General features: G+C 39.4%; 2 protein-coding genes across 5 annotated transcripts in view; one reads left to right on the plus strand and one right to left on the minus strand.

The window, feature by feature from the left end:
- The window catches only part of phactr2 (phosphatase and actin regulator 2), a 44532-nt gene extending 25833 nt beyond the window's left edge, over positions 1-18699 (plus strand). For 3 of the 4 annotated variants that reach the window (XM_061040036.1, XM_061040038.1, XM_061040037.1), the window contains exons 3-13: positions 895-969; positions 1380-1520; positions 2745-2984; positions 4950-5508; positions 6645-6820; positions 7587-7743; positions 8096-8151; positions 10793-10854; positions 11222-11359; positions 12702-12778; positions 14386-18699. In XM_061040036.1, the coding sequence (XP_060896019.1) occupies positions 895-969; positions 1380-1520; positions 2745-2984; positions 4950-5508; positions 6645-6820; positions 7587-7743; positions 8096-8151; positions 10793-10854; positions 11222-11359; positions 12702-12778; positions 14386-14401 (1697 nt within the window). In that variant the 3' untranslated portion in view covers positions 14402-18699. The remainder of the gene's footprint in view (positions 1-894; positions 970-1379; positions 1521-2744; positions 2985-4949; positions 5509-6644; positions 6821-7586; positions 7744-8095; positions 8152-10792; positions 10855-11221; positions 11360-12701; positions 12779-14385) is intronic. The other variant, XM_061040039.1, reaches the window with a different exon arrangement.
- Positions 18700-26762: 8063 nt separating this feature from the next.
- Positions 26763-27415, minus strand: sf3b5 (splicing factor 3b, subunit 5). The gene has a single exon (XM_061040050.1). The coding sequence runs from the start codon at positions 27372-27374 to the stop codon at positions 27114-27116; it is 261 nt and encodes an 86-aa protein (XP_060896033.1). The 5' UTR covers positions 27375-27415; the 3' UTR covers positions 26763-27113.
- Between the last annotated feature and the right edge of the window lie 352 nt (positions 27416-27767).

The raw sequence follows: 27767 nt of genomic DNA on the forward strand, positions 1-27767 counted from the left end.
GGCTATATGTGTTTAAAACATAAAGTAACCAGATGCGGGCCCTAATATGAGGGCCTTTAAAGTGATATACGTTCAAATAGTGCACTGCATCTGGTACTACATTTTCAGTTTTAATAGTACTTTATAATGGTTTACATTCGTCAATACCATAAATGTTTGTTTTACAGATACTCAACGCTTCTAATGATTCCAAATAGGGATGTGTTCAAAAACAAGTTGTTTCGATCAAGGGTTGGTAGTAGCTCAGTGTGAAGGGACTTGGGTGTGGAATCTAATGGTTACTTACTGGTTCAGGTCCTGGTTTGGAATTGGGACTTGTTGCTGGAAAGATGCCAGTTTACTCCCCAGCGTACTGCTCAGGTGCTCTTGAGCAAGGCACTGAGCCCCTAATAGCTCGTGCGTCAGTCCCTGTGCAGCCACCTCACGCTGACACATCTCCATAAATCCATGTCTAAAGGTCCTGTTTGTACTTTGGGGCTTAAATGTGTGTGTAAAGCGTGTCTCAGAAAAGTTAAATTTCCCACACAGTTAATACGGTATATATACAATTTAAGATATTTAATTAAATTAAAAATCAACAAGCTTTTCAAAACTCAATAAACAGCCTACTATCATATGTAGAATAGTGTTTTGCACACTGCTGTTGTTGTGTTGCAGCAGCAATGTGTCAGATTAAGCTTAGTTCCTCTTCTATGACTCCATACATGGTGCTGTCACGTGCATGGTGAGGATTGCAGTGATGATTTTTGCAACACGGAGAACAAAGTGGCTCCTGTTCAGTGCTGTCATAGAAGTCTGTGTATATGCATGGCTGATGCTTTTAGACTAAGATAGAAGAAAACTATATAAAATTTGCCTGCTGAAACATACACTGACCTAATGTTCATCTTTCAGTTTTAGAGAGAAAAATTTCCACCAGACAGACGAGGGAGGAACTGATCAAGAAAGGAGTTCTTATTCCTGACCAAGGTTTGTCTGGTCACGTGTTTCTTAATTTTCCACGTATCCATTTGTCAGCTGCACAATCTCAGACTTTAATATCACCTTTCTGGGAATGAAAAAAAGGAGTAAAATGCTAAATGTCTCCGAGTGGCCCATGATGGAGCCTTAATTGCAACTCAGAACATTGACATATAAACTCAATGGGGACTGCTGAAGAGATTCTACCTTGATTATTTTTTTCATCAACTGAACATTTCTTCCTTCTTTTCCCGTGTCCACACTAAGTTTAACTGTCCCATCAGTATGGGTTTCTTTGGCTTTTTGTATTTTCAGTTCAATCATGATCCAAAAGAAATGTAATATTTGACTAAACATAATGTTAACTGAAAAAAAACATGGATTTCCGTTAGTGTAACTATTTTTTTTCTCTCTTTTAGAGGAAACGATTGGCAGTGAAAATCTGAATGGTCATGCCACTGCAACGGAGACAGCAGAGGAGGTCAAAGTTGACATTGAGACTCCAGACACAGCGCTGGAGGAACAGGCCACTAGGCCCGTCAGCACTGCGGACAAAACAGGTACTTTCTACATCAATCATGTGTCTTCAGCAGGAATTAACTCAAGGGGTTGGTCTTTTTTCTAAATTGTGATACGCTTTCAGTTTCAAAAACAGGAAGTGACTTGTTTTTACTATCTGAACCAGCACTTGCATTCAAAGGGAAAACAACTTCGACTGAGGCTGAAATCCTGTGAAGTGAAAGTAAAATAGTAGTAGAAATTGTAGTTCACCGTATAGTGGGAAAAGAAGTCGAATAAGGATTCTCAAAAGGCTGATGAAAAAAAATCATTAATTACAAAGAGGCTTTTCCTCTCCTATATTACGATCATTGATCATGAAAATACTTTGCGCCTCAAGCATCAAAATGCTTTGCTCACAGTTTTATAGGCTTTTTTCTTCCTGGTGCATTCATATTCTCTTAATCCACAAGTTTTTATAATCTGTTTGGTTGAACAGTTGTAAAAACAAGCAAACACTTCCCATTGCAAAGTGTAAAAAAATGTCATGTTTCTCAAGAGTATGGAACTTCTTGTAGCCCTGTAGTGGTGTCATACTTAAATGGTAGAATCAAATGCAGCCTTTTTTTAATGGTTAGTTGCCTTTCCCTGCGTAGTGAAATGCATTTGTATCGGCAGCAGTTTTCTGGCTGACATTGAACCTCTTTGGGTTCCCAGACCAGGTCTAATGTGCTCAAATAGATATTCCCATTATATCAGCCTGCAGAAGGCATTCTCAGTCTGCACCGAGCGGTAACCTCTTCCTAATGCTCTCCCTCTGCCTCAGGAGACAGGCCTCTGTTCTCCTGTCTGATGCTGCTTAAGTGTTGTGCTGTTCTCATCTCACCCTGTTAGCATTGAACTCGGAGCAATTTGTTTGTTGATCTGTCAATAAACAGAGCGGCCGGGGTAACAAACACTGCATATACGTGCAGGAGGAGAACACACTCTGTTCACAGTGGAGGGCAGGGAAGGTTAATGGGTACAACTTGCATGCTGTATCCCCAGCCCCAGTCATCACTCTTCTTTTTACGGTTCTAAAAAAAGCTGCTCCAGACTACACGATCAAGCATCGCCTCTTATCATCATCATCAATCATAATCTCCTTCCACCCCGCCTCTTATCTATCAATATCTCTTTCTTTGCTTGTCTGCATGTCAAATTGTGCATCATTCATCCATAACCTTTTTTTTTTTTTTTAAACTCTTAATATCTTGCCTTTCATCTGCTGCCTCTGATCTGCTCAGCGAGGCGTGATAATAAACCCCTCCCTCGACTGAACCAAGCGAGACTTCGAGAAGCTAAGAAACAGCAAAGTGCCGCTCCGCCCGTGTCTTCCAAACCTGCAGGTGGCACTGCAGCCACAACCAGGCACAGAGATGGTGCTGCGGGAACTAAAAAGGCAGCTAAAACCACAGGCAAGGCGGGCTCAACCGCTCAAGCTAAAGCTAACCCGCGGAGCACTAACACTGCTGGTCGTGGGACTGGTAAGTCCGGCTTGCATAGAGCCTGTATGCTGCCTGCCTGAGCTCCCTGCATGGAAACTATGCCTGTTTCACAAGTTAAAGCAAAAGAGAACTCTACATTAAGACCTCTGCAGCGTAAACATTTGCCTCATGTTGATGTGAAGTTTAAGTCAAGTCCAGTTTTCCTGTCAAGTGGCTCAACCCTCCTCCCCCCCCATGTTTTATATTTTGAACATTAGAAGAGATTGACAGTCAAGTAGTGAGTATCTGTGAACGTGTTACATTTGTGATTTCACTCTGTTTTCTGAGAAAGAAGAAGTGAAAATTCATTTGTCAGCCTCTGTAAATGGCTCTGCAGAGTGTGTGTGGGGGTGTGTTTGAGCGTGCATGTGACAGTGATTGAGGTCAGTGTTGCACGGTTGATTTCAGGGCATGATCATTACCCGTCACCCAGCGTCTGTGTACTTGTTTAACCTGCAGCATGATGAAGCTCAGCAGCACAGAGGACTGAATATTGCATGATGTTCATGCAGTCTCTTCGAGCCTTCAAGCCTCTGTTTAATGGATGTTCAGTTATTGGGAAAGTGGGACAAGAGTTGTTTCATTTGTCTTTAAAGGGCGTTTTTATGTCCATGCTATTCCTCAGGCTACCTCCACCAGCACACAGAGAAACTTCAGAGACACATAAATGACTACTTCACACAGTATTAGCATAGTTTGATTCTAGATGTGAGGTTTATAAATGTGATTAGATATGTTTTTTTCTATTATTAGAATTTAAGGCTGCAAGCATTTTCAAATCATTTCTGTATATCAAATGAATAATGAAACTTATAGGTACTGTAAATTAGGAATCAAATGATTAGATGGTCAACAACAGGACATAGAGATTGTAGTAGGTTTGTTGTTCTCCCTGTGCTAATGGGAGATATTGATGGACAGTTTCACTGTTTACACGTTTATTTATAGATTTGAGTGTAACAAAATGGATTAGAACAGTTATTAATAGGAGTAATAAAACCAATCTTTACTTTAGTCCTAGTGGACATATTGGGAAAATCTATTTATCTTCTTTATTAGTTTCATATTGTGCTTCCTGTATTGCATTAAATAAACAAAACTCAGTTTGCGTCCTTTTGCTTGAATGAAAAACTAGTTTCCATACAACCAAACCAACTTACAGCCACTGGCAGACTGTCAGACTTTGGGTCTTCAATCTTTTTCATTTTTGTTCATGCATATCGTGTCAAATCAAAACATTATCTCATGAAACGTGACATGTAGAACAGACATAGAATAAACATTTTCAATATAAACTACAGAGACCTGACAACTCCTCCCTGACGAAACAATTGATGAAAGCAGGAAGAAAAAAGATTTTCAATTTAGCAGCTTCTAAAATTAGCTTTCCTGCTAAACTCTCCTCTTATGTTAAAGTTACAAACAAGACACATGGCCTGTAAACGCTCTGTGAATATCACTTCAGACTGTTTAGATTTCTGTGTGGTCCTGGGTAGTTATGTTAACATGCTGTCTGCACATAAATTGTTAGCTGCAGCACAAGTTTATCTATGTTTTCTCTGATTCCCCCACAGGGGTTCGGACTACAGGCTGCTTTTAGTTTGACACTCATATGGTCATGAAGTCGGAATAGTAAAATAAGATGTTAGTTGTTTTTTTTTACATCTGACCAAGCAACATTCAGCTTCTCTTTAAAAAAAATCTAATAACACATATACTCATAAAAAGTAGATTAAAATATTATTAATCACAAAATGTGATGAGATGCCAAAATGTAATACTGGGGGGAGTTATGCATTTTAGGACATGATGAGTTTAAAGCGGACCACATGTACACTTACAGAAAACCTTTTCATTTTGTATTAACTGCATTTCTCCGACTATGGGAGTGAACCAGCTTAAAGATGGAAGAAGTCTCAGAAGTTTCAATTTTGAATCTATCCCTTCTCTTTTTATTCTTCTCAGTCAAATCATCCCATCCAAAGAAAACAGGATCCACAACAAAAACGACCCCTGTCTTGACTTCCACCTCCAACTCCACCCCTCGTTCTCGTGTGTCTAAAGACGCTGCAGCACATGCTGCTGGGACGGATGGAAGGACCAGCCGGAAATCAGACACTCCCACGTCTTCCTCAGTACCTCAAAAGGCCTCTGCAGAGACTCCTAGCCAGCCTGGAGAGTTAAAATCCTCCCCTCTTTCCTCAGATAGCAAGACAGCTGGTTCATCTAAAGCCTCAGGCAGTGAGACAGGGGGGACTCAGGCTGCTTCTCAACCTGGTCCTGAGACTAAATCTACTCCCAATGCCTCTACTTCAACTGAGGAGACCCACAAAGATAAGGCTCCTGAAGCCACGGTCCAGACTCCCCACATCAACTCTGCTACAGAGGACACCTCCTTTACAGAGGGAGAGAATGACAGCTGCTCAAAGGAGGAGACAGAGAGGAGAACAGGGGGAGAGGGAGGAGAAGAAGAAAAGAAGAAAGGAGAAGGAGAAGCAGAGTCTGTTGTGGAGAATGGCCCAAGGTAAGAAATGTTGTTATCTGCACAGTAGTCTTGCCGGATACACACTATGATTAGGGTTGCCAACCGTCCTGTAATAGCCAGGACATCACGTATTACAAACTGAATTGATTTTTGGGGACACCCTTTGTCCTGCGGTGACATTACTTTCATGTAATCATTAGATGACACTGTACTGATCCTAGATCAGATCATCAGGCACGGCCAGAAGCCACATCGTGCACTGATCACAACCGTCAAGTGACACCTGTTATCCAATCACAGCCCCTCTCCCTTGCGTCAGATGTACATACAGCATCAGAAGTGCTGAAGTAAGATTTGTTCATGGATGGTTGTTGTTCAGGCTCCCTGTGGTGCACAAGTGTGGATACAAAAAAAGAAAAACTTTGCAGCAAGCAATGGGGAGCAAAGAAGACCTGGGTTAAACACTTGATGCCCTCTGGAATTTTCAATCGGGAAAAGAGGTGAGACTAACACAGCAGGCTGCTACAGAGATGCACAAGAAGGCCATGCTGAGACATAAACTGCTTGAATCTGTGAGGGGCAGTGGGAAGCTTTTCATTTCAAAACCTTTTTTTGTGCAGTTTTTCTTTTATGACTCCAACCTTTAAATGAATTTAAAGCTTTTTGGAGTGGTTCTCAAATCAGAGTCCATGGACAATCAGGGGACAATACGGGGGTCTACAAAGGGTCCCAAGTTGAGAGTGGAATAATTTATTTCCACTGTAATAACCTAATTTTTATCTTTAGGTTACCTACTGACAGAATGTGACTCTTTTGATTCTGGTTTCATTCAATATCTCTATAAAAACATCTCAAGTATTCTCAGATGGAGGTCTGTGGTATAATTTTTTCAGTGTAGGGGTCCTTTGGGGGGGGGGGGTTATTAATATATACTTGCATAATAATACAGTTTTAGCAAAACTACAGATCAAATACACATTTCTTGCTGATACACTACATTCACACATCATACCCACACGACTGTGGCACTGAGCTCCAAACTAAATATGTTATTCTTTATGAAAAGTTGGCAACCCTAATTTATAAAAAAAATAAAAGTATTCAAGCCATAATTGAATCTATGATTTTATAAGTTGTCTGCTATAACATACAAACTTTGTGTTTATTTCCTGCAGGTCTGCCGGGCGCCAAGCTGAAAAACCAGCAGGCCTGAGTGTCAACATGGAGCAGCCCGAGGTGACAGTGATCCCCGATAGGCCGAGAGACAGCACAACTAGTGACTCTGACTCTGATGGACCAATCCTGTACCGCGATGAGGAGGAAGAAGAGGAGGATGATGAGTACACAAACAGTAAGGCCTTAATTCTGTATTACATCCAACAATGTTCAAGACACTCAGGAGGAAAAGAGAATATATTATATGAAGAACATCATTTTTTTATGAACAATACAGTGAAGCTTCTTGAGGCAGTTCTTAAAAAAATGTTTGTGAAGTATTGTGCTTTGCATGATATAAGTGAACTTTGCAGAGAAAGTCTTTGATGTGTTGATTTGATTGGTCACCAAAATTGGGCCAAATCAAATGACTTGTAAAGGTTTAAAAAAGTTCACCTTTAACCAGTGCTGTCAATCAATTACATTTTTGTAACTGTAATTAATGACAGTATAGGCTGTGATTACTCTTTATAAATCAGAGCCTCTTTTATAAAAAATACTTGTATTGACTTATAAAATATATATTTACCCTTAATGTGCCAAAATGAAGTGCAGAGCTACTTACAGCCTGTAGCAAAACAGCAAGAATAGTAAGTCAGGATTTTGCTGTTGCACAAGCATTTTTGGGGTGGCCAATCACTTTTCTAGTGGGGCCCAGACTACCATGGCAACCCCCCTAGATCCGGCCCTTCCACTTAGCCTAAATGAACAAGCACATCCAGTTCATCCCGCACACTACTACGCAAACGGAGGTGCCTATTACACATTGAACATGAAAAATGAACTTTTCTCTTCATGAGGTCGTATCTCCTTGGTTCTAGTTATGTTCCGCGCCTAATCTCCAAGTTGAACAGGATGGGAAAAGCCCCTGACTACTTCTCCCTGTTCTTTCTTTGTTTCAGGCGCTCTGGCCATAAAGATCCGCCGGCGAGACACCCTGAACATCAAACTGGGGAACAGACCCAGCAAGAGGGAGCTGGAGGAGAAAAACATTCTGCCGCGAAGCTCGGAGACGGAGAGACACGAGCTCCGCCAGCAGATAGGCAGCAAACTGGTCAGGTACACACAAACCCTCAGTGTAGTGTGAAATGTTGTAAGGTGTGAATTTCCACCATAGATTTGGCAGAGTTGGGGGTTCATAACAGGGGTTTTTTAATTAGTTTTTATTTGGTGTCGTTGTGGGTGGTGTACTGGCACGCATGATTCAGTTGGCTGAAGTTTTTTTCTTGGCCTTTTCACAATAAGACAGAACTGCTTGTAGCAAGAAGCCTTTGGCTTAATAAGAGAAAAAAAAGGTGTTAAATGATCATAACTGTGATAACTCGTGTTTTTTCTGGTAGTGACATTTCAAATGAATTTCTTACCTGCTCCTTGTTAGCGAACGTATGAAAACAGTTTCTTTTCTGTTCAGGCGTCTGAGCCAGAGACCCAGCACGGAGGAGCTGGAGCAGAGAAACATCCTCAAGCGTGAGTCCCTGAAATGTTCTATTACTCTATACACTGAGAGGAGAAGTGATTTATTGTTATCATGATGTTCAGAACGTAAATAGAAATAGCATTTTCTTTTTTAACTAAGAGATTTCTGTACAACTTTTTGAAGCCCCTTAGGAAAGTTTTTTTTTTTGTTTAAAAACCGCTTGAACAAGTAAAGAAAAAATTAAACAAAGCCAAGAACTGATTACGAAGAATTACACAGAAGAGCAGAAATGTGAAATAATAATACAAACTGGTGACTGATAAATGAATAAACAGACAGTAACACTTATGTGAGAATATCCATCATCAGACTATTTACACCTACCTTACTTTAACAGAAAAGCATGTACCTGTCATTTTAATCCATTAGTTGATTATGCACCCCCTTCTTTCTAATTCTTGATATCAGGTATTGCAGCCAGAACTTTAGCCAACAAATCTGCAGAAGGCAGTTGTTGTGCTGTTAAGACGTTGGTCCAACTCCACATTCATTCAATGGTTTCAGAACAGGACGTTCAACAAGCTCCTATATCTGTTAGCCAAGTTTACACTGTGTTATGGCCTTGTCATGTAAATGTCAGTGAAAAGCTCTACAAGACCCACCCAAAATAAATTGCTTCAGTACTTCAGCCGTTTATTAGTGCTGCTGAATAGTTCATAAGGCTTCAGTCAATGTTTTTCCGCAGAGAAAATAGACTCAAACATTCAGGCTTTCTCTTTTGTGAAGCTGTAAACAAGCTCATTTTAAATCTTAACTCATTTAGAGTTTGAACATAAATTATAATTAAGTGATAGATGTTCCTGGTTTTAGTCGTTTTTGTGGCGTTCCAGCTGTCTGGTCTTCATTGGTGTAACCAACAGATGTCCAGATGTGTCTCTTCAATCAGTTTGATGAGACAGATGTGTCCGTCTAAATCATGAGTCACTGTTTATGAGAAGTGCTGGGTTTCATTCACTCAACTAATGTGGTCTCATGTAGTTGAATTTACTGACTGCCTCAAAATTGTCTTCATAATCAATTGTTGATTTTTCTTTTCTCACTTGCTGCCTACTTTATTAATGTGCTGAGTACACACACACTAGATTGTATATACTTCTTATTGTCTATAATTTGTTTTAGACAATACAAACTGTACTCTATGCTACCAAGCAGGGCTTTAATCAGTTGGAGGGTTTGCCAGCTTACATTGTTTGCCCAGAGAGACTTAAAAAGAGCATTTAAGCTGGAGGTATTATAATTTCAAAACGGTTTTACTCTTGGCCTCAATGAAGCAATTCAAACAGCAATTCCTTCCACTAATGAGTTGTTGCTTTATGCTAATGAGAAAAAAGGAGCAAACAGTCTAGAGTTACATGATTGTTTTTCAAAACAGGAAATTAAAATTCAAACTCTGATATCATCCTGTATGTCCTCTCAGTGTATCCACAATGACCATGACGCACCTCAAGTGGAATTCTAACATAGCACAATTAAATCCTAATAAAGGTATCAGAGGACTCTAAAGGAACATGTCTGAATCAGTGAGTGAGAGAGCAGCTAGATTTCTTCCATGAATGAACACCTTCTCTCAGACTGTAACTAGACATTTAAGTTCACAACAGCTGTTAAACTGCGAGAACGACCTTTGACCTTTACAATTGTAGTGTAGTGAATCTAAATTACTGAGCTCAATCTTTGAGAACTTTTGACTATTCAATAAGAGGGTTTGCAGCTTCGGTGCATGGAGTCCATCTGAATCTGTTGGACCTTGTTTGATTTACACACATTCTCAGTAAAGTCATAACACGGGTAACATAAAGTCAACTTCTGATGTGTGTGTTCAGCCTGAGGACTAAAAGAGACATAGATTTACTCACACTACTACTGAAGAGTTGTTATTATGGGAAACCGAAGTCAGGTAACCTTTATCTTTCACGAATAGCGTTTTAAAAAATGTGGAATCTTAGAGGTCAAAGACTTGACCTGAGTCCCAGGCCAGGTTACCCATTAGGCCCCGTGTCTACCTAGCGTTTTTTTACAGGCAGAAAAGCTCTGGCTGTGCGCTCAAGCGTTTGTGCGTTGATACGAAAAGCGCTGCACAACAGTCTGTTGATATCGGCCGCTGTATGACAGACACAGCTCTGTTACTTTTTACTGCATCTTTTTTATTTGATTGTTTATTAACCAATCCGACAATCCGAGGATGTGGGAACAAGACACGATTGGTGGGCTGCAAAACTACAAGGAAGGAAAAGAGCGGCTGTGACATCAACAGTGCCTTTCTGAAAAGTTGCGCTTTTTCTCCAGGCGACCCCCTGCTGCTGCAAACGCTCTCTCCTCATTGAAAACTAATTTTAAAAATACGCAGGCGCTCCGGAAAAAAACGCTAGGTGGACACGGGGCCTCATCTGTTCATGCACAAATATACATTTAACATCCATGAAGACACCATGAGAGAGGATGAATGTTGGAGATCATTAGTCGTCTCCAGAATAACAGAAAGACATAATTCCCCCTTTGCTTCCTGTACGTTAAAAACAATCACACCGCTACCATAATGTGATGAATCACATCTTGCTTTTTTAAATAGATGCAGAAGTTTGTTGCAGACATGGAAGGTGTGAAATGACTCTGTTGGTTCTTTATGTGCAGAAAAGAATGAAGCAGAGGCACAAGAAGCCAAACAAGAGATTAAGAGGAGACTCTCCAGAAAGGTAGTGTAAATAACAACACATCCACACACATATACACACGGGGGAGAACTGAAAGGACACAGCGGGGCTATATTTAACCACTAATATGTTTGGCTCCACCTTATGAGTCATGTTTGGAGGCAGGAAAGATGCTCAGTGCACAGATCAGTCCACCTAGTGGACACAGATAGAACTGTGTGTTGTCCTTGTGTGATCAAGATAACCTTTTCCCTACTGAAAACTTTTTAAATAATTAAGTCTGGGAACAGTTTAGAAAATAAACACATAGTAACAGTATGTTAGACTTGAATATACAGTAACTTAAAACTAATAATGAAAATACTGTTTTTGAATGTTGAATTTCTCTCCCTCTTTCGTGTGTGTGTAGCTGAGTGTGAGGCCGACGGTGGCAGAGCTTGTCGCTCGCAGGATCCTACGTTTTAACGAGTATGTGGAGGTAACGGACGCCAAGGATTATGACCGACGGGCGGACAAACCCTGGACACGGCTTACTCCAGCTGACAAGGTGATATGTCCATGATATGCTAAATTGTAGAATCTGGACTGAAGGGAACTACAGGAGGTTGTTGAAGGATGTCAAAGTACACTACACGCACATAAGAATGTTGAAAGAAAGAAAACGAGAAAACCTTGCGCTTTAACTCTGTAACGCTGTTTCACTCCTCGAAGGCAGCTTTCCAAACAATGTTGGCTGTGTGGATTCACTCTTGTTCAGCCCATAATAGCATTATAAGTTTGTGCACTGATGTTTGGCTACAGGCCCCGGCTCCTTGTTTGTGTTACAACTCATCCCAGACATGTTGGATGGAGTTGCAGGTTTTTGCAGGCTAGTTAGGTTCTTTAACATATTTACATACATGTCTCTTTGTGAAACAGGAAATGGTCATCCACAAGCTGTTGTCACAAATCTAGAAGAACACTGTTGTCTTGAAAATCATTGTGTTCCGAAGCCTTTGGCTTTTTCTTAAAGCCACACTTTATAAAATCTCCTTACAGAAGATACAGGGGCCTCATTGTGAGGTGTAGTACTCGAAATCGGTCTTGTAGAACAATTTTTGAAGGTCTCAGTCTTGTCTGGGAATCAAAAGCATTTTTACTCGGTCTTGTCTCAGTCTCGGAATCGACGGAATCCGGATTTTAAATCAAGACCACTCAAGACCAACCCTGTGATTAGAAGGAGAACACAACTTTCTAAAAGAATGAATAATTTCTATTCATTTATAATTTGATGTTTATCCCCCGGTTACGGCACCAACCTTCCTGGTGTTACTGTCTAAGTGAGTGACACGCCTGCTGCACACAAGTTGATTATTCTTCAGTCATATTTATGGTCTTGGTCTTGGTCTCGGTCTCGATCCCTTACAGTATGTCTTGATCTTGTCTCGGTCTTGGAGCACTCTGGTCTCGGGTATGTCTTGGTTTTGGTTAGTGTGGTCTTGACTACAACACTACCTCAGTGTGTGCTGGTCTATTTGTGAAGCCTGCCCTCTGCTGTTTGTGTGCAGAACTACATATCACCGTTACAAAAATGTGCACATTTTTATTATAAAGATTGTTTCATGATAACAGGAAATCAAAATCCACCTAATTACGCCTTAATTGAACAAAGAAAACAAAAGGTTTGATGCTGTGTACATTACTGGCACAACATGTTGAATTTCTCTGTGGGAAGTTTCCTGAGCTGAAGTCTGCAGCAAAACTGATTTATGAAAAGAAAGCCATTGCCTTAAAAGTCATACTGAGAGATCAGAGAGAGAGATGAGAGAGAGAGAGAGAGAAGGTGGCCTTGTCCTGCTAGGTGCATTTTTATCATGCTGTGTCTTTGTGTGTATGTGTGTGTCCCTCAGGCTGCTATCCGTAAGGAGCTGAACGAGTTTAAGAGCCGGGAGATGGAGGTTCACGAGGACAGCAAACATTTCACCAGGTACTGGAGCGGTCGATGACTTCCAGCTCGGACGATAACTTTCACTTCATTAGTAATTCATCAGCGTAAATCCTGCCGTTTATTTGCTCCCATTGATCAATATTTAAATAATTCTGGTTCCCAAAAGCCATTTCCTGTGACCACATTAAAGTCAGGATATATAGACACCTGGGTCCACTCCAGTTCATTAGCTTCAGGTATTGATTGTTAATAAAGTTCAGGTTCACCCTCTCATATGTCATTAGATCTGAGTCATGTGGTTTTGTATGTTATCGCTGCACAGATTGCAGAAGGGAATATTCCCACACGTAAGAACGAATAATAAGAAGATATTACTCAATATTTGTCAATTCTGCAGTTGCTCTCTGTATGACATTAATACTTTAGGTTTCCTCTGTATTCAAAAATGATATTCTTCATCACACACATTTGTTTTGTTCTAGTGTTCCCCTTTGATTGTTTCTCAGCCCTCAGGAGAACTGTTAAGCTCTGCCAATGTGAACATTGTTTTGTATTACGTAATAACTTTGGAAAACAATAGCTCCTTTATATACTTCTGCAGTGTTTAGATGAGTGAGCACGAACAATCCAAAGGTAACATAACACAGACACTATTTTTGTTCTCTAAAACTGTACACTACAGTTCAGCATCACCATGAAGTCTTTTCAAAAAGCTGTTTGTTTTATTGAGGAACATTTTTGTAATTAGACGAGACGTTATCGATCAAAAAGTAGCTGCAGTAGATTTATTAAATGTGTTCTTTTTTCACGTGTGAGAAATGTTACTTTATGTGACCTCATGTGAGGAGTTTTGAAACATACTAAAATGAACATGAATGCCACTACAGTATGTGATCTTAAAGCGATAGACTAGTTCTTTAAAGTCATTTCTAAGGCCTAAAGAAATTGCTGCCATGTGGTAATTGTCAGATGAGGTGGTAAACAGTACACAACGGAAACAACCTTTGTACATTTTCTACTGCATAGATTTCCAGAGTGTGCTACATTTGACCGTAAAATACACATGCACTGTACAGGAAAAAAATCGAGGCATCGCTTTGTCCACACGGGGGCGCCAAAGTATACACAAACCAAAGTTACTCACAGGAGCTTTAATTTTTAAAAAAAGTTCAACCAAACTAGAACAAAAACTTTATAGTTGTTTAAATATATTTGAATCCACCCCATGAATCCATTTAATCCTTCGCGGTTATTTTTTTCATTATGATAATAATGTCCTCTTTTCACTCGAGAGTGAAGATGGCTTTGAATGATAACACTTAGTTTAGTGAACTGATAGGTTCACTGTGCAGGTCAGACATAAATCTTTTTTTTTTTTTCTCAATTTGAAACACTAGTTTGAATATTTAAATTTAAAAAATGACCACCCCGGTATCTGTTTTTTTCCCTTTAGTGAGTGTCTTTCAAAAAGGTTTGTGCTCAGTGCACAGTTAAGATGAATGACAGTATAAGTGATAAAATAAAAGCCAAAATGTAAAGATAGCAATAAACTATGAAAACATAATATAACACAACGTATGCAGAAACACAGCCGCAACAACAACAATCTTTGTCCTGAACTAAAGTCTGTGTCTTTCTGTTTTCAGATTCCATCGACCCTAATGGCTCTCACTGCCAGCTGGACGTCGGCACCATAAGCTCTCTAGTCCACAGCTCCCAGCAGTCTCCCCCTCGCCCTCCACACCCCCCAGTACCTGATGATGATTTTTCTGTCTAGAGTGACTGCAGTGCTGCAGGTGTGTCTTAAGGCCTGGGCCATCCATGGACACCAGTGAAACTTTTGCACCGATCTATTAGAACAGTGGTGTGTACATGGCTCTGATTATTTATTATTGAAGAGTTTTTTTTTCTTTTTTTCTTTTTTTTTTTTGTTATTTTGTTTCAATTCAGGCCATGGGATAAGAACATCCTCAGAGTAGTGAATGTGCTTTAGCTGTAAGAGTGTGTGTACTTGCCAAGGTATGCCTTGTCAGAAACTGCCAAAGGGCCAAATATGATATAGAGATATCAAATCAAAAGCCAATGGACATCCTCCTACAGTAGGAAGCGGGACAGATGGGATGGTTGCCTGTTGATGTCAGTGCCTATGTGATGGATCAGAGGAGAGAAGAGGCAGTTTGTTCTGCTGGGATGTGCCTGATCAATCTGATATACTGCAGTTCATTTTGCAACATACATAAGTATATTTGCCACTAGAGGGCATTATAGCATAACAGTTATGGAATGCACAGATACAGAGATGTTTATGTAGAGGAAGAATAACCTGCGAGTGTTGTAGTTATATCTGCTGAGGCTGACGGTTTCACCCGAGGCTGTCACAATGAAGTGCAATGGATATCAGTTCAATTTGAGCCTATTCTAATCCCTCAGCACTCGTACTGATGAGTCATGATCATCATGTACCATCAGACATGCTGTGTGGAGTGATTAAAACCTTTGATCGCAAAGTGCTCCACTTGCTTTTTTAGAGAATCTCATTTTCAAGTTTGACTTTGGGTTTTCTTTTATTTCAGGCTTTTCTGGCGCTCACTCAGAGTGACTTTGTGCCAATCAACAAGCATGGCTTTGATTGTATGTTTGTGTTTTTACATGAAAGTTTACAGGTTTGATTTAGTTCGGCAGACTTCATATCCAGGTTTCAGCACTGAAGCATTCAGCTAGTCTCCACCAGGAGAAGTGGTGGAGAAAGAACCTTGTTATTATCTGTTACCGTGAACATGTTTTTTGGAGTTTAGTTTGTCAGACAGTGATGGACACACGAGGAGAAAACTCTCTGATAAAAGAGCCCCATGTACACCTTTATCCAGACATGTTCCTTTTATTCCCGTCTGTTTTTCTTAGCACACAGTACGATGTGTCTTTTGACTCCCAGATGGTATTAACAGTGAAGCTCATCATCAGTGAATCATTTGAACAATACAAAAATACTCAATTAATTTATTAATTAGAAATGAAAATGTTCAGGATCTATTTTCATATTGATTGAACATTTCAGTATTCTCTCAAGAAATACTCCACCGCTCCTTAAAAGGTGTTTCATCAGACTCAATACAAACAAGATAACTGTTCGCTGCACGACTGAAGCACATCAAAGAGAATGTTCTTCTTCTTTTCTCAAACATGCACACAAAGACATTACGTGTATTAGTGGATTCAATGTTTGATGTCAATGAATTGTGAATTATTTGGATCATAATTCACCTTTGTTACACTTCTTGATTTGCTGATTCTTGATTCCTGCCCAAAACCTCATCACTCAAAAGATATGTTAATGAAAGATGTAACAGGGATGAATTATTAACATTTTTTTTGTATCAATATTTAGCAGAGTTATCACAAAGACACATCAGAAAGTAAGACAGCAAACGGAGAATCTGAACATATAAGTCTTAATATAAAATTAGCTAGGACTTCTGTAAGATGAAAACATTGCTCACTGATATGGAAGTTCATATTTGGAATTCAATAAAAGCATATTCCTCTCAGCATATTAAGACACTGAAGGAGATGCTGGTGATCGAGGGTGCTGACGTCCAAAGGTTGTGTTCTCTTGACAGACCTCCACTAAACTCTACGTTCTTCCAAACACAGAGAAAAGACGGATTTGTTCTGAGGTTGTTACATGAAGTGATGTACAGAGAAGAAGAAACGACAGTATTCAATGATGTCAATTTCTATGTTGTTCTATATATTGATGATTTTGTACAGAATGTATATCGAGCATGTGCATACTATGAAATCAATTTGACTACCAATATGATACAATAGAACTTTGATGTGAATGTTTTAAGCTCTGATTTTAGTTGGTTTTTTTTTGTCATCCTAACACGATGAATATGAAATGAGCAGCACACATATATGTGCCTACCTGCTTCCTAATCAGACCACGTATAAGACATTTTATACGGATGGTCAGTTTAAAAGCAATTTTAAATTCTTAACCGACCTCGCATCTCATTTAGTTCATCGGCACCAACTGGAAAAAACAGGCAGGATATGAGTTGAAAGTGGAGCTCATTATTCGATATGTTTTAACACTCTTAAGAGTACATTTGAGAATTGAGTCAAAAGTCTGGCCAGGTATTACAGCTTCGTTCTTGTTTCTCATTGTTGAACATCTTAGAAATAAGACCCCAAATGAATCCAGATAGTTAACGCAGTTACAAGTTTATTGATGTTTTAGCTCAACCTATTAAAATATTTTAAGCAGTTTTTAATGTTATTCTTCAGCAACTATTGAAATAAGTATTTGATTATTAGCTGCCAAAGAGGCTGACTAACGTGATATGAAAACATAATTTATTAAATTAAAAAAAAAGATAAAGCAGAGGAAATAAAGAGTCATCATTTTATCTTCTTTCTTATAAACTATAATACTGACTGCAACACAAAAGCTGACATGCTTTCATATAATAATAATTTATATATAATAGCCAAGGTAGAAATCAAAGTGTTACAGGAAAAAAAAAAAAACCTGTGTAAAAGGGGCGTGTCCAGACTTTTTTAATTAGGGTGACCCACCTGGGGCGCTGACTTATGAAGAGGAGGCATGAAGTTTGTGGCCACACACACGCAAATCATTTAAATTTTCAACCTTTTTCTATCCCCACTAATGATATGTACTAATATGTAACACAATCTGAGCTTGATTCTTTAGAGACTCAAAAACAAAGATGTATGTGAAAGTCACAATTTGAACTTAGAAAATCGCAGTCAAACACTTGTACGCTGGCTTACTTGCAAAAAATACATTCATTGGTAAGTTAGTCCATTGCAGGTTAGACGAGTTTTTGCTTAAACCTTTTATGGAAAGAGCAAAGTATGTGAAGGATTTATTTACAACCAAAACTACTAGCAAAAGAAGTTACTACAATTGCATGTTGAAAACATCCAGAATAGTTGTAATTTAAGTCAAAAATTAACTCTTAATTAACATTTAACTCTGATTAGGCAAAAAGCCAATCATATATTTGGATGTTGGGGTGGCCAATCAGAATTTAATGGGGGCCCATGCCACCCCTCTGGACACGCCCCTGCTGTGTAAAGTCAGATCTTATCTCTTCAAAAGAAGGTGACTTCATTATTCTATAAGTATTGAATGAGCTGTCCTGGACTGTCATCACATCCACATGGATTGAACGTGTTCTGCATCATTCCAAATATTTTACTACATAGTTTATATGGCATCCAGACTAAGCAGTTGTGAGCCCTGGCAGTGTGTGTTTGGTCATAAACAGTCAGTGTTAATCACAGGGAGCCAGTCCTGTCCAATCCTTTATGGCTGCTGTCTGTTTCATCTCGTCTTGTAGCTTGTGGAGCTGGGAGGTAAACAACATAAAACTTCTGCAATTAGACCCAAGGAGCATTCAAAGTTTTTTTTGTTTGCTACATTTTTTACAAGTTCAAATTTTTTAATCAAACACGCGTTTACATTTTCAAATGTATTCCTCTGAAATAGCAGTTTAGTTGGGTTCGAACATTAATGGGCACTAAGACTTGCTTTCCCAGCTAACGAGCCTTCTAATCAACATGACTGAAGAAGACTTCCAACAGTTGATGAAAACGAGCTGAAGGTGTTTGTTGAAGCTTCCTATCATTCCCCCACATCAAAAAGAAAACCCATTTTCTGCTGAGCCAGAGTCAGGGTGCTGCTGCTTCTGTTCGTAATTGAGAGACTTTAATTTTTAACATGTAAATCTATTCATTCATGAAACTCACTGTGAGGTTTCAGGATTTATTTGGGAGTCACAATATTTACCGTCTGACTTAAACATTCAGTCAGTGTCGGGGGGGTTTTAAGTCGTAGGATGATGATGATGCTGTATATTCCAAAAAAACAGCTACTGTTACGTCCAACATGTGTATATTGTTTTTGTATATAAAGAATCATTGAAAACATTGATCTTGTCATCCTTGTGTTTCCTATCATGATGAGTTGAACTTAAATCAATGAAGGAGTAACCAGTGGAAATGAGGTGGAGAAAATGCCTTCGCACTTCTGTAAGAATGCGTCCCAATTTTATTAACCCCCTTTTCTCCTTTTCTTTCAATTTATTTTTCGATCACCTTAGTGTTCAGACCTCGAAGGCCAAATTTCCTAATTCACTATTCAGAGACGTGAAATGGAAAGAGCCAGTCCTTGCCAATTTCCTGCACTAATTAAAAACTGAGCCAACATTTCTCTTTTTAAATGTCACCTGTGTCACTAGGGGGGTTTTAAGAGTAATTTACAGCCCTTCTGGAAACTCAAAACTGTTGCAATTATTGCAGAATTAGCCTTCCTAGGATATTAAAAGCAAAATGGCGAAAATCTTAAACACAGCTTTTCACATCATATTCCATGTGCCCTGAATTTAAAAAAACTGTCCAGGCCTAATAGCTCTGAGAAATGTGCACTGAACCTCGCCTGTGACTTTTGGCTGTCACTGAGGTTTTTTCTTTGGGTAACTTAAGGAGAGATGATTGTGTGAAAAAGTGTGGCATGACATGTAGATTTATTTTATCCAGTTAGCTTACAGGCTCAGTGGAACATCACTCAGTAAGTCCACTTTATCCAGACTCAAATATCTCAAGAGATATTGCATAGATTACCGTAGCATGTTAAAGCCTACAGATATTTATTGTTCCCTGAGGAAGAATTCTAATGACTCTGGTGATCCTCTGACTGCTCTTATTAAACAAACATGAGATCCATAGTTTGCTTTGAGCTGAATAACAGTGAGACGCTGTGAAATTGAGTTCAGATATTTATGTCCCTGTCATGGTGAATTGCAGCCACCAGATGGTCTTGTGGTTTTTTTGTTCATTGATTTGGTTAATGATCTAAAACCTACAAAACAAATGTATCTGTTTGTAGAACTTTACAATAATGTGCACACTAAAAGGACAAATTATAATTGTGAATTCAGTAAACCTAAGCACCAACGCATGAGGCTGAAAGCAGTGGCGGTTCTAGAGTCTGTTGGGGCCCTAGGAAAAATCTATTGGGGGCCCCTCCAACCAGCATTCTTAACATGTCTACCAGTGTCCTGGCGCTTACTTCCTCTTTTGACTGTTTCTTTTTTCTCTCCTATAGACGGATAGTTCCTCTTCATTTTTCTTTGTTGACTTTCATTACCATCTTCGTTTTTCACAGCAATGATGTATGCAATACTCAGCAGGGCAACAAGAGTGAGTGCTGTCAGATGGTGCCCCGTTAGGGAGGTTTCCTACTGCCATAGCTAAATGTTCACATTTTGGGCCGTCGCTTTGGTTTGAGTTTGTTAGCCATCAGGGGCCCCTGCTGGTCTGGGGCCACAAGCAGTTGCCTGCCTTGCCTGATGACAAGCGGCTCCTCTGGCTGAACGAATGGATTCACGCAAGGTGTTCAAAATGTACATTCTTTCTAATGGCCAGCAGGTGGCGACTTCAAGGGTTGCAAAAATAAGTATGATTGTGAACAAACAGATGAGAAAATAACAAGACTTCTCTGTGGATTTCAAAAGTCTAATGGTCCTGTTCAGAGCAAAATAGCAAAATGATATAACGCTCGGGAGAGGCAGGCAACTTGTCAAGGCTTTCACTGTAGACGGTGCTTAGGAATAAAGGGAGCCAATATTAACTTCTCTGTGTGTTGACAGCTACGACATCTAAGAGCTGATATCTGTTTAAAACAATTAATTGAAGCAAATTTGTTGTTTTGTGATTAGCGATTTGATTTTGGCACATGACGTTCCGCACCTTTTGATCCAGGCTACACTGTTACAGTGCAAACAGGTAACTACAACGCTCTCCTCTTTTTACCCGAGGCAGCCAATTCAAATCATACAAAGACTTGTTTGTTGAGTGATAGTGGGGTTCAGCTAGCTTTCTGCTGAGCAACAACTCAGCTTACCTCTGTGATATCCACCCTGTTGACCAAGTCGTGTCACTTCTGGCTCCAACGGGAAAAGGAAACATAAAAACATCCCCATTCTATCATCGTCGCCGCTGTACTGCACACACTTTCAATTATGATGCAAGACATTTCCAGTAACAATTATAGCTTCTTTCCTAACAGAAAGTCCATAAACAAATGCATCCTGCAATATGCGAACACCGTGTGACAAACACAGGACTGCATTGATCTCTCAGTGCCATTAAAACTACATTTGGCCTAATAGATTTCTAATTCAGATAAATGCTTTGTGTGCGCTGTTTTGGTTATTATTTTTGTTCACTTTGGATTTGGTAGTTTCAGAGTGCACGTCTCATAATGCCTGTGTCGCAAACATCTCTGAACCTTTGACTGAGTGTGCGTTGGGGTTTATATGGGAGGTTTCCATGCCAATGACCATTAAAGTATCCAATTTCAGCCCGATGTAGTCAGCCTCATCGAGAGGACAAATCTGCCAGCTTTTAGAGAGGATGTGGGCGTAATGGAGTCGGTTCTTAAGCAGAGGAGGGCGAGGAGATGAGGACTATGAGGATCGAAGGATACAAGGGAGGAAGAGAGGCAGAAAGAGGCAACAGAGACAGACGATAGGAAATGAGACGGTGAATCAACAGCGGGGCTTATGTTGAGCTTTTAGGGCCAGATAACTTGCTGCCTATGGAATTGATTTTACAGCAAAGGGGTCCTTCAGCTTGACCTCAGCGACGAGAAAAGTGTAAATATTTTTTTTTTTGATTTGCTCTTGATGTGAGCCCAATTGCTGGCTTTGCAGCTCCCTCGTTCAATATATAAATATATATTTCCGGCAGTTGTGATAATAGGTTTTATAAAGCAAAGGAGGGCAGCCAGATGACTGTAGCAGCTGGTGCTTATAACTGAAAGATGCCCTCCTGGACCACAGAGATCATAAACCTCCTGCTCTCTTTCACACACACATCCTTCCTCTGTGATAAAAAAAAGAAGAAGAAAAAAATCACCAACAACAACCTTAATCCTCACCTTTTAATCCTAAAATGAACTCCAAAATTAACCTTGGTCAAATTATCTCAGACCAGGATCCTTAAACCTCTCCTTTAAATCTAACCTAAGCCCTTTTTCATGGGGTATTAAAAAAGCACTTTTCACAGAAAGTTTCCACCTTGAAGTGTTAAAACTCATACTACTAAAACGCATATATACACACACTTTCTGAGAAAAAGAAAGATCCAAGGAAGCATGGGAAGGCAGTTTTTATCCCTGGCACACTGCTGTAACGCAGGTCTACTTTTCAGTTTTAAAAGGGTGGATATCAATCATCAATCTAGTTCTTTACAAAGTAATATAAAGTGTGATTATTGGAGCTTTCATTCCAGCCTTACCTACTCTTTTGCTGACAGTCATTCCACTGCTCAAACACTTGCACATTTTGCAAAAAATGACTTAAAGGTTTTAATGCAGGTACTTTAAAAAATATATCTAAAACCACGTCAGCCTTATTTTCTGTCTGCACATTTAATTTGAAACGTTCTGTCAGAGCTGTGGGTGATCCACTTTATTAAGAAGTAAGTCATTTCAAATGTAATGTCAGATTTCCCTGCTCAAAAATGTTTCTTAACCCGATATGACTGAAATCTTTTTTTTTTTTTTTTTTTGGTTTTTGCCCCTATGATTCATTCAGATTCCTCATCTGGTTGCTTACATCAACATTGTGTTTGCATTTAGCTAGATAAGAAATATTCCATGCATGCAATCGGTTCTGAGTAGAAAATCCCATTTGTTCGAGCTGCAGAGTCATTACTTTTGTGTTCTATCCTTGATGAAGAGATGGAGAAAATACAAACAAAAACAGGAAGTGGCAAGAAAACAAAAAAGAAACGATGAAGTGTAAGCTGTAGGAGTTTAGTGAAGGATAACAAAAGAGGAGAAGAGGTAAAAATAGATGGCTTACACAGGTGGGTGGCAGAGACAGGCAAAGATAATTGGATCGTGGGAGTGCTCATATTTGATGAGGGTGGATGTGCTGCTTGGACCTTTTCACCCTTTCGCCTGAGCTTTTGTGCATAGGAGGGGGGGGGGGTGTAGCAATGGACAAACAAGCATGAACACAGAACAGCAAAGTGGTCATTAAAAGATATAATTCACTGTGTCAGGAACCATTTAAAAATGCAATTGTGCACTGAGTCTCATGCAGTCTCCAGTCTTAGCATTCAGAGGATCGGGAATGGAATTAATTACCTCGACTATCAAGACACGGCAGGAGGCTGAGCAGTCTCAGAGGTGAGGTGATAATGAGCTGCCAGGCCAGATTAGGTCTTTCAGTGGGTGTCGGTTTGTGAGGTGTTGAAGCAGGCCAGTACTTCCTGACTTCAGTTCTCAGCATCATGGAGCCTCAGCGTCAAAAAAAGAGTTCTTCAAATGGACCTTTTCTGACCGCTTTAGCTTCACTACATGCAGAGTTTTGTATGTATTCAGTCAATAAAGTGCATTGATACACTTTATTGACTGACTACACTTAATCAATATCAAAAGGTAATATTCTTTGAGAATAATCAAATCAGTAAAACAAATGGAAAAAGGCTTTTTTTCACTAAAATCTCAAACGTAATGACTTTGACAAAGGCCTTTAATCTTTCTTTGTTAATACCAACATAAACCTTTTTTTTTAGAATGATTTTTTAAAATGAATTACCTCATTGTCACCTGATAATAAAGAATTTAATTTTGCCCTTGAGAAAATTTCAGAACTGCAATGCGTATAAAATGAAGAATACAATATTTATAGGCTATGAACAATCTTAGAGAAGACAAAGAACATTTTATTCAAGAAATAACTGGGGACCATCTATCTGCTATGGGAGCCCTTGTGGGTAGTCACCACTTTTTATATGTGATCATTTATCTCAGAACCTATTCAAACAGCTTTTACTGCAAATAAAGGCTGTCTGTTGTGGCTGCACAAAACTGTTTTAATGTATTTATTGTGTGTACGTGTTGGCTGGCAGGACACAAAATCTATATTCAGTGTGAAGCAGTGCAGAAGGAAACTACACAACAGAACAAGCTGTTTCAGTTGCACTACCTTTTCCCTTTACGAGGGGAAAAACAAGAACACTTACAAAAAGAACATTATATGTGCAGCGGTTTATACTTAATATATTGTCTTGTATTGAGATGTATAACCCACATACCCAGAGGTGTTCTGATACCTTTAGCAGTATATTCCTCAGAAGTAGCTGATAAATGAAAAATTAACAATCCAGGAACGTATTGCCCCTGCTAAAAGATTAACTTTTTTCTTCTTTTTCAAACCAGTAGCCCTCATTGCTAAAAAAAACACAATAATGGCAGACACCCATTACTTTTAAAATGCAGCAAAGAAGACCTGCAGGTAGTTATCATGTAATGATAGTTAACAACTGTGAGGTGCTTTGAAAGAGTGAGTCACAGCTGCAGCCAAATAACAGCAATCAGTGTTGAAGAGACGGATGTTTTAGAGTTGTATGTATTAAACATTTAAAATATAAAATGGGGAAAAGTACAAAATAGGGCTGTTTGATGTCATAAATGAGAGTCACACAGCCTGTTTGTGTGCTACAGCACCAGGAAGTCAGGAGGCACTAGCCAAGCTGCTGCTAATGTTAGCTAGGCTTGTTTTGTTCAGCACATTTTTGGTGTTTAGCATTTAGCTTTTACAGCACTTAGCCTAAGCTTACAGCATTGGTAGCAAAAATATAAAATCTATACAGGGTAAATTGTGTACAGCTTTTTTTTAAATTATGTTTTTTTTTTTTTCAATCATATGATAGAAAATTAGGGTATGTAAGGGGTACCATTTACCGCCAAGCTAATTTCTCATATCCACTCCATTTGGGTAAATTTGGGTGTTGGTTCTATAACTTCTGCTATCTGCTGGTCATTTGATGTTTTTCCTCTTGTATATAAAGGAGCATGAGAGCATGAGAGGTTTTTCTCAAAGTGTTTAACCTGAACCGTGGGCCTAATTGCTTATAATTAAAGTACACCCACCTGCAAGCCTTACTGCTATTAACAAATGACAGTCCATGTCCACTGATGTAGCCGGGAACTGAAGAGCAGACGTCTGTTTTATGAGCTCGTGTCTCAGAGAGAACAAGTCAAGCAGTTTATGTGAGTGTTTCATGAGCACACGGACCGACCTCACATTGCTTTCATGCCTGACTTGGCAGCGCCGCCTCCACGATCTCTCACTGTGAGGACAGATGGCAAGGACTTACCCCGTGAAGAAACCCTCCAACACACACACACATACCGGACCAGATATGATGTTCAGTACAAGAACTTCTTTAGTTGGCAGCCGCAGCTCCCACTGTCTTGTCTCTCAATCCAACAATGACTCATGCTTATCCTTTCCCACCAAGTGTTTGTAGTTGTGTCTGTGAATCTGGCTGACAGTGTTTGCTTTGATAAATCACATGAAGTCAGCAAGTAAACAACAGTTCCTGCTGCTTTCCTTGTGGCCATACTTTGCCTTGTTGCCTCTTCGGGCAAAACAAGGGCCTTTTAACTGCTGCAAGTCCAAAAGAAATAGTCTTCTTAAACCACTCTGAGGCTATTTGCATCATACGATCATTTTCTCTGTTAAGTAGATTAAGCTCAAAGGCAGTGTTTCATATTCATCGCAGGAATAATTGTCTTAATGTGTACCCTGTGCTGCATTTGAACAGACGCCGCTGCTTGACGAGTTAATTCGTGCTCTGAGTTCTAATTGCTATCGCTTGCTTTTCAGATATGGAAATGGAAAGTACTAGCCCTGGACATTTTAAAGTATCATATAACAAGAGAATCACCCACGTTCTCAAATTATGTTCTCTCTTTTCCCCCTCTTACTCCACCGTGCATATTGTTGTCTATTATTATGATGTGGACGGTACACACAACACTTGGTTATATAATAATTCACTCAACAGTCAGACAACAAAGTGAGATTCAACGTGTCAGGCTATGGTTTAAAGTCAAGCACAGCTGATCTTTGTGCACTCAAATGTGTGGGTGGATGATTGGGTACAAAAGTTTAAGTGTGAGTGTGTTCGCCTGAATGTGGTGCATATGTAAGAGACTGTGTAGGCGGACAAGATGTAGAATCCACAAGGCCAAACATGAAATTCAGAGCAGAAATATGTCCCATTGGAGCATTTACACGCCACTGAGAAGCTTCATGCCCCAGTTTAAAGTTAATAATATTCTGGCCTTCCGTTTATATCTTAAAAACTGACCTCGACAGACTGTATTTTTATAGTTTGTTGTTAAAAAAAAGATGTCAGTGTAAATTCTTAAAGTCATATGAATCACGAGCCTTGTACTTTTCTTGAGCTTCAAAAAGGTCATCAAGGAAAAGTTTCCCCTACAGACTGAGTGTCAACACAAAAACCACGATGTTGAATTCAGTTGGATTACTGCATCAGGGAATTTCTTTTTGTCCTTCCACGTGCACAGTATGCATTTCCTTAAGTCTAATTTTTTCGTAGTTTTCAATAAAAAAAAAGACTCTTGTATTTGAACTGAAGCTTGTGCTCCTATAGAATATTTTTTTAGTCACTTTATCTTTTTATTTACATTTAAGATGCTAAAAACATCATCGCCTTCTGTATTAAAATTCTAAAAAAAAAAGGAAATACAGACTTAGTGATGAATGATTTAGTACAGGGGTTCCCAAACTTTTCAGGTCGTGACCCTCAACATAAGGGTGACAGAAACTGGGGACCCTCCACTGTTCTTTAAGGTGGTTAGTTAGGTATATAACGTAGCGACAGCCACGCAGACACTCTAATAAACCTATCCAAAAACTAGGAACACAAAATAATACAACAGTCTAAAAGAATTAAAAATTTCATTTCACTTAATGATACTGTCTTCTTTGACTTTGGACTACTTTTTGTATATTTACAAAAATGGTAAAAAGATATACTTATGCACTTTTAAATTATTTTTAATGTTTTATGGAAGGCATCTTGCGACCCCCACTTTGGGAACCACTGATTTAGTAGATACTATGGAATAATCTGACCCACAAATCATGAAGAAACAGTCTTACAGTTAAAATGTCAACAGAAGGATGATTTTAATATAATCAAAATAGAAATACCAAAGGAGAATACAGCTTCACCAGTTAATACAACAACATGACAGGTAATGGTAGACTTCTTTGTACATGTATTCTATTATTTGGTCAAATTAATGTTTTGAACTTAAGACAAAAAAAAAAAGTTGTTTTACTGTTCCAGATGCAAACATCGTAAAGATCAGTGTCCAGGTATCTCAAATGGGCAATGGCTTCGGATGTCAGAAATATCAAACGAGCATTAACATGAAATACGTTGGCAGGCAAATCAACAATCTACAAAACTATCCAGTAAAAGAAAAACACAGCATAAGCCAACAGGGTGATTATGCATCGTCAGGTTTGTCTGCCGGGGGTCCACACGGCTGAAGCATCTTCTCCATCAGGTTGAAGCGGACACGGGCTTTGCTCTCGTTCTCAGCCACAGAGAAGTAGTTGAGCAGGTCGAAGTGTCCCATGTAGGAGCAGTACGAGTCTCTGTGCTGGTTCACCAGCCATTCCCACTTGCTGGTGTCGGCGTGTCCTGTGCCGATGTACTTAGACTGGAGATGCTCCAGCTGACTGTGGATGTTGTATCTGTCCGTCATTCTCACCGAGATGAAGTCAAGAAGCCTGGACAGAGAAGAACAAATGAGACAATATTTAATGAAGTGACTGAAAGATCAATGCAGAGGAAGACATAACATTTGAAATAACCAGATAAATTGAGAATTGGTTAAAAGGAAGTTAAATGTCAGGTTTACGCATTATAAAATGTTCTATATTTCCTACGTTTTAGTGTAAGACAGTTAAATGTTTTTCACAAAGAGCAGTCGGTTTGTTCGCGTCGCTTTCAATAACATTCAGGTTAACAGTACGTGAGGTAAACTAGCTGCTGTTTGAGTCTCCACTTCCTGTAACTGAGGCTCTTTTCAGGCTCGATATCTTTCTTCATGTTGGTCATGTCGCTTTGTAACAGAATGCATACTTACTTAGATAGA

This window comes from Labrus mixtus, chromosome 6 (assembly GCF_963584025.1).
Source record: "Labrus mixtus chromosome 6, fLabMix1.1, whole genome shotgun sequence".
NCBI classification, from domain to species: domain Eukaryota; kingdom Metazoa; phylum Chordata; class Actinopteri; order Labriformes; family Labridae; genus Labrus; species Labrus mixtus.

Bases quoted from the DNA above. Each gene is read 5' to 3' on its own strand.
- sf3b5 (XM_061040050.1), bottom strand. From the start codon at position 27,374: ATGACGGACAGATACAACATCCACAGTCAGCTGGAGCATCTCCAGTCT.